This window comes from Vollenhovia emeryi, unplaced genomic scaffold (assembly GCF_000949405.1).
Source record: "Vollenhovia emeryi isolate VEMERY1.0 unplaced genomic scaffold, V.emery_V1.0 DF939225.1, whole genome shotgun sequence".
NCBI classification, from domain to species: Eukaryota; Metazoa; Arthropoda; class Insecta; order Hymenoptera; family Formicidae; genus Vollenhovia; species Vollenhovia emeryi.
In genome coordinates this window covers 441,443-448,389 of record NW_011967141.1, presented here as the reverse complement: position 1 = coordinate 448,389, position 6,947 = coordinate 441,443, and the positions used below count along the sequence as shown (strand labels likewise).

At 35.6% G+C, this 6,947-nt stretch overlaps 2 protein-coding genes across 2 annotated transcripts; both read right to left on the bottom strand.

Annotated features, from left to right (window-relative positions):
• Positions 1–51: 51 nt before the first annotated feature.
• LOC105560664 lies at positions 52–1,285 on the bottom strand. The gene is made up of 4 exons (XM_012009961.1): positions 1,012–1,285; positions 668–876; positions 415–528; positions 52–249 (listed from the first exon to the last, which is right to left on the bottom strand). The coding sequence occupies exons 1-4, from the start codon at positions 1,074–1,076 to the stop codon at positions 71–73; spliced, it is 567 nt and encodes a 188-aa protein (XP_011865351.1). The 5' UTR covers positions 1,077–1,285; the 3' UTR covers positions 52–70.
• Positions 1,286–4,074: 2,789 nt separating this feature from the next.
• Positions 4,075–6,725, bottom strand: LOC105560663 (DCN1-like protein 3). The gene is made up of 4 exons (XM_012009960.1): positions 6,364–6,725; positions 6,019–6,185; positions 5,633–5,937; positions 4,075–5,515 (listed from the first exon to the last, which is right to left on the bottom strand). Exons 2-4 carry the CDS (start codon positions 6,101–6,103, stop codon positions 4,916–4,918), a joined length of 990 nt encoding a protein of 329 aa, XP_011865350.1. The 5' UTR covers positions 6,104–6,185; positions 6,364–6,725; the 3' UTR covers positions 4,075–4,915.
• Positions 6,726–6,947: the final 222 nt, after the last annotated feature.

Genomic DNA, 6,947 nt, shown 5'->3' with positions numbered 1-6,947 from the left:
TATATATAGTATTATCATTTTGTGATCCAATATCAAGTATATAAAGTACATTACGCCAATAAAAATATATTTATATAAAAAATATTAATTGGAAAATACAATTACCAATATTGCTATTTTGCGACGTCAATTGCTCTTCTATTTTGTAATCAATATCTGGAATATCTAACTGTAAAGGATCAGGCTCTTCAGAATCAGGTGTCTGGAGTATACTTTGTTCTTTAATATCATATTCATTATTTTCAGTATCTGAAGAAAAATTTTTTATAAATAAATCGATATTTATATTATTTATAAATGTAGCTTCCATTATATTATTATTTTGTGATTCAATATCAAGTATATAAAGTACACTACGCCAATAAAAATATATTTATATAAAAAAATATTAATTGGAAAATACAAATAAATTACCAATATTGCTGTTTTGCGACGTCAATTGCTCTTCTCTTTTGTAATCAATAGTGATGCTATCTGCCAATGTTTTAGGGAAAATGTTTGTCGCTGTCGCATCATTTTCAATCTTTTCTGAAAAAATTAAGGAAAGATAAATTTTTGTAAATAATTATTAATGCTCGTCTTTTTCACTGCTTTTTTATCAAATCTATAGTGATTTACAGGTTGTTTTATTGCTTTAATTGTATTTAAATGTATTTAAATGTCTTACCTTCTTTCACTACTGGTTTTAGAACTGGATTTAGAACATCTATCGTAGGGACCGCTCCACGATGTAACCTTAGTCTTGTATTTTTTATTCTAAAAACGCTGGATTCGAAATGCCTAGTACAAATATAAACGTTTGACACATTATCCCGCTCATTTAGTCCGCACGCGTTCAACCACTGTTGATAAGTGTGTAGACATGATTTGGGAAATCTGAAACAAAATTTTTTTAGTTAATTTTAATAGCCTCAATTCTGAGAAAAAAAAGTTAACAAGTACATTGAAACATGAAGCATAAAAGTAAGGATTATTAGTATAAATGAATTCAATAATTAATTTTATATTTACCGATGTAAAACAATGTTCTTGTTTTTATTACATCCCTTCTCACATAAATAGCACTTTGCAACCATTCTTTGCTTTAAAGGAAATTTGTTATAAAAAGCGCAAGAAAACGTGACTGACGCGAACGTTGTATTTTCCTTCCTACTTCGTAACTAATATAAATGTTGGGTTAGACGGCTATTGAATTAGCCTGAATCGAGAAGACCAGGAGGACCAGGAGACTCAACTCCCGTGGTGGGGGTAGGTTAATATATGGTCGCATTTCATGGGCGCTGTTTGCGATATGGTCGACGGCCAATTTATGAACTACGCGTGTATTAAACTTCGTTCACGTTGTTTGTTGTGAACCGTTGTCAAAAAATTTCTGTAAATAAAAATAAAGTTTTTCTTTTCATAGCCTTTCCATTTCTTTGAATCGAGTTTCTGTAAATAAAAATGAAGTTTTTCTTTTCATAGCCTTCCATCTCTTTGAATCGAGTATTAATTAATAATTAAATGAGAGATTTTGAGACGAGGAAGAGATGATAGGACGAGAGGGGAGACATTTAGATATTTATATCAACGAAATAAAAAGTATTGTTTGCATAATAATTTGTAATTTTAGAATGGTTTTATTATTTTTTGATATTTTGCCGTTTCATTATTAATTTATTCACATTCATCAAGAATGTAAATGTTATAATTCAGTTTATCACCAGATTTATCAGCGTATTTTACGTCGCGTGATTGTATATAGAATTAAAATTTATTAATTCCTTTATACGAAATGTACAATCGTAGTTGTAAATATCTATTGTATCTGCAGTAATCGAATATATGCTACTTACATCTATCATTTTGTTCTCAACTTCATTATCATTGTCACTTGAACTTTTTTATTTACTCTTGGCTACAACGTTTCGCTTTCCTTTCTTGCCAGGCTCGACCGTTACGTCTGAAATTATCACAATGAAAGCCATATTCTACGCGACTCTCTTATTAATATTATAGTACTCGTCTCAACAATTAAATGTAAGTGTAAGCGTTAGAAAATCATCAACTACTGTAGATAATACACTCCAAGTAATACACGTACGCAGATGTATTGGATTGGCTTAATCCCTTAGGTATAAATATCTGCTTAAATTAAGCTTCAAACATTTACTTAAGCTACCGAAAACAACGACACGATCAGTACGTTTCTTTTTACCGAAAGTACAGTGTATTCGTATCATTGTATATATTTAAAAGAGACATGTTTCAAAATTTTTGTGTTAGCTATATAGTGGATGACGCTGACGCAAAAAGAATTGCCGACTCCGGAATAAATCCAAATGAATTTGTATATCACAGTCGTCGTTCAATAATATCAATCTACTTGTAAATCAAATTTAATCCTAATCTACAATTTGTTTAAGGGCGACTTCTAAATTTAAGTTTAAAGAAATTGGAAGAATAATCACAAGATACGAAATAATAGAAATATACATGTTCAACGGTAACATAAAAATTATTTTTCTTAATATAAATAATCTAATCAATACTTTAAATTTAGAGTTAAATTATTAATCATATATCACGATATATATTATATTTTGTTGAATCCTCTGCATAAACATCGTTTCAAAATCTAGAATCGTACTTTCAAGCCTTCTACACATTGTACCTATATTTGTGTCAGGTACTATGGACAAAAGGACGGTAAATAGCATTTCAAGCACGATATTTCTCAATCTGAAAATATATCCTGTAGAATATCAGCTTTTCTTTCATTTCATATTGAAATAAAAAATTATTTGCAATTGATAAGATTACAGCATTATGTATAATATATGCAATACTGTAATCTAGAATGCAAATAATTTATAACAAGAGAACTCTTTTATAAATTATTTGCAGATCAAATTGCACTATATGTATATGATCATATAATCTTCTCTTGTTCTCTTGAAGCTATCAATCAAATATATCTTGGTTTTCCAATAAATTACCACGTATGATACTAATTAGATAGAAACCTGTCTTCCTGTTGTCTCAGAAAGACACGGCACTATATACATATGTATAGACGATCTTGTATGCTCGCAAAATGTAAACCTCCACATTCTTAATATGCAAGTCACTACATACCATTATTAGCTACACTCATTGGCTTATCCTTTTTTGTGTCATCAAGACTTTCCGTAAATAATGTAAAAAAAAAAGCGAATAAATTAAAGAACAATTGAAGTAAAATTAGTACACACCTAGCTCCCATTGCTCGCAATACTTTTCTAAATGTTAGTCGAGTTGCGCACGGTCGGAAATTTAAGTAACAAGTACATCGCGTTACATTATAAATATGTTCATGTAGATTTTAGATAAATGTACAATATTATTCTAACAAGATACATCAAAGTAGTTAATCGGAAGTAAATTTTTAAATCTTTGTATAATATATATACATATAGCTTTGAATTTGTTCACTCACATGTTTAAAAAAAAAAAGTAAGAAATATTAATTGGGAGTTTTATGTATACGCTGTATCACAAATTCGGATTTTGAGAATTTTCTTAAGCTTTTTTTTTAAATGTAACACTTCTCGCGTTTCCGTCACCAAATTCCTTTGAACAGAATCTTCTCGGAACGTCTACTAAAACTATCATTCCTACAGAGATTTTAGCTTAAATATAATAGAATTTCCATGGTGCGTCAGAAACTTTTATCTACAACACGAATTTATGAAACCGATAACGCAATTAATGTCAATTTTATAATTACAAATCGTAAAATCAAATAATTTCTATTATCTTAATATAATTCTGCAAAAGTTAATAAACAAAATCGACACTTTCTTTTAGCTGTCATAAATAAGATTGAGTCTTGACATTCTCATGTTAGATATAACACGGAAACTGAAAAGAATCCCTTTAGCTGCCTTAGACTTGAAAGAAGGTTCTACAGCTATATCTGCGAATTAAAAATTATCGTTCCAATTTATTAGATTAATATCAATAATATAAATTCATCATCTTTCCATGCAGTATAAATATAATTCAATGTACAAATACTTGGATATCATGACATTGGCAATATTCTCAGCTCTATTTGTTTTTTAAAGCTGCAATTTATTTATTGCTGTATCAAAATTTTATAATCTTGTATCTCTTTCCACCGTATACTCACATGTAATTTAAAAATACACTGTTTATGTATATTTATATATCACAACGTAATGAAAAAAGCGTCTTATGCAATTATTTGTATGCATTCTAAGGTCCGTGTTATTTTTCCGTAAAATAACGTAAAATTTCGTAAGATGGATCTATCTCGCATTCACATAGCTGACCGCAATAAATAAGCACAATTATATCTCTCGACACGATTATTCGTCATGCTCATTATAAGCAATTGCATAGAACATGACATGTTAGATATATTGTTATACATATATATCGTTATGATCAAAGTGTAAAAATACAACTTTGATAATAAATGTGCTTTGTTGATATAAAACAAATACATAACATGTAATATGCTGCTAGCACAATAAAATCTGCAATATGGAGATTTCTCTATGTGTATTTTTTACACGCCCGCGCGCACATACTCGCACTTACATACGTACGCAAAACGTACACGCAATTAATTAAATATTAGACGAAATAGGCTGTATTTACATTAGGAAATAGATTACCGAATACAAACAAAATGACAAAAGGCTATAACAAATGAGATGTTAAAAAAGAATAATGTTATATGTATAATAATAATAATAATAATAACCAGGAGTATCGCTTCCTTGATCAGACTGATAAGAATAAAATTGCATCGATCGCAGGATAATGCCAGATGATCCTGTTCAAAGGTCAGATTGAATTGTAAGATAACAGACGAATCCTTCCGCCTCTCATTTTTCCTAGTGCGAGTATCAATACTCTTTCGCTATTAAGCTTTGTCGATAGAAGTATCTTTCATAATGTCATCCTTGGTGATATTCTGGTTCATTTGGTCGTTTTCGTACTCTACAAAGTCATCGAATAAGCTTGGCCACGCCTCCGCGTCATCGTAAGCACCAAGATCGTCTCCGATGCTCTCGGCAAAGTTTAGAAACATGTTCCAAGTGTCCCTAGGTATCCCCCGGATGTGATGACATTCAAGAAAGTTTAGCCACCTCGTTAGGAGCGGAGGTTCGCGTATCGTGAAGACGAGTCTCCAAAGATCGATTGCCATATCAGCTGGTAAGATTCTCTGGCCGGACGTCACGTCGAGGCCAAAACGGAATGTGAATCGATAGAGATCCTTGAACAAATCACTATTGATCGTCAATTCTTGAACGATCTCAGGCAACCGCGCCTGTATACCACGTATACTGTCGACCTTGATCGCTTTTAATCCCGTGACAAATTCCTGGCGCGTGAATTGGCACATTTGCTCCGCATTCAACTTCCATGCGAGCACAAGTACTTTAAATTCATCGGGCGATAACTGTAAATCATCACAGAGTCTTTCTATACCGTCAGCTAATATTACATCTTCGTGAGGATCCTTAAAAATAAACATCAAGTATATTAGTTGGTCTCGAAACCTTTGCCCTTTCTTTTACGCACACACACATATTTCTCGCAATGTAGACTACAGAGAAATGTTGCATTGCTGCTGTACCTTGTATTGGTCGAAGAGAGCATTCAGTTTGCTCTCCGATGGTTCTTTTTGCTGCCTAGGTTCATTACTTAGGTTAAGACCCGACGACGTACTGGATCGTCCTAGCGGCTGTAATCGCGCATAGAAGCCTCGCGACAAGCGATTACTTTGTGCATTAGGTACAGATCCGCAGTTATCCGAGCCTACGTTGTTAAACGTGGGTAGCGTACTCGAAGACTTTCTGTTCCCGTTTGCATGTGTTTCAGGCACGAAGGAACCGGATTGCTGGCAAGAATTTGGGAACAAACCTCTGAGTTCCATCGTTTCTACGGAAGACGATGAGAAAATTGTAAATTCACACACGGCGCGAAATCGCTCTGTACGTACGAGAGGTTTTAGGCACCTACCGTCTTTATGCTCCAATACGATCGATCGATCAGTGCTGGTCGATGGTGGAAGTGGCACCTTGAAGCACGAAAAGCAGTTTCCCATTGATGCTGACCGTACTTGACATCAAAGACGATTATGTCACGCATCAGTAATTCAGTCTTACATTGGCAGTCTTGATGGAAAGCTGTAATAGTCGTCATAGTAAAATTTGTCGACGACACGACAATGCTGACCGAGGGCAGGCTCGGTCGACGTGGAAAAAGAGGTGGATACTATGGAACGCGATACGAGGACGCGCAACGAGCCGAGATAATCCAGGAGGGCTGTAAAGGCCGTAAGTACGTGTACAAGACTTGGAATACCTTATTGTTACGTATCTGTTGTGGTGGTTGCTCGGTCGACCCGCGGGCGTTGGACGAGTGTCACGCAAGTATCTCGAGCGAGACTCGCCCGCGTTCATCGATCCTCAGAGGAACCGGGAGGATACGGGAGGTAAGCAAAGCCTAAAGTCGTCCTCGGAGCGTGTCATTTGCGATGTTGCAAGCCCGCGAGGCCGTGCGACAAGGGGCGTCGTCGATCTCATGCCAAACACGAAGAGGAGCGCAGGATGCTCATCCGCGGTCGCGGCGGTCGACGTCGACGTCGACGCGGCCGACGCGGCCGACGCGACTGGTCGATGTCGATGCCGACTGACACTGGCCGGACACTGGCGTGGTTGACCACCGCCTCGGAGCTCGAAGACACCCTCGGGCGAAGACACCACGACTGACGACCGACCGAGCGGACCGAGAGGCGCGAGGTCCGCGAGGTCCGCGAGACGAAGACGTTCCTCGTGCCTCAGGGTCTCCGAGGAGGGGAAAAAAAAGAAAAAGTCCTCTGCCATCCGCTGATCTACGCTGATCCAGGGCTATTTCGTTTCGTAGGTTGCACACAGTTGCCGACAGTA

What these genes read in the sequence shown, in the direction of transcription:
- LOC105560664 (XM_012009961.1), bottom strand. Translation starts at nt 1,076, where the DNA reads ATGGTTGCAAAGTGCTATTTATGTGAGAAGGGATGTAATAAAAACAAG. An exon ending in AAGAACATTGTTTTACATCG is followed by an intron (nt 877 to 1,011) that starts GTAAATATAAAA and finishes ATTTTGTTTCAG; the next exon opens with ATTTCCCAAATCATGTCTAC. An exon ending in GTCGCAAAACAGCAATATTG is followed by an intron (nt 250 to 414) that starts GTAATTTATTTG and finishes ATTTTTCTTCAG; the next exon opens with ATACTGAAAATAATGAATAT.
- LOC105560663 (XM_012009960.1), bottom strand. Translation starts at nt 6,103, where the DNA reads ATGGGAAACTGCTTTTCGTGCTTCAAGGTGCCACTTCCACCATCGACC. An exon ending in CGTATTGGAGCATAAAGACG is followed by an intron (nt 5,938 to 6,018) that starts GTAGGTGCCTAA and finishes CGTCTTCCGTAG; the next exon opens with AAACGATGGAACTCAGAGGT. An exon ending in CTCTCTTCGACCAATACAAG is followed by an intron (nt 5,516 to 5,632) that starts GTACAGCAGCAA and finishes TTTATTTTTAAG; the next exon opens with GATCCTCACGAAGATGTAAT.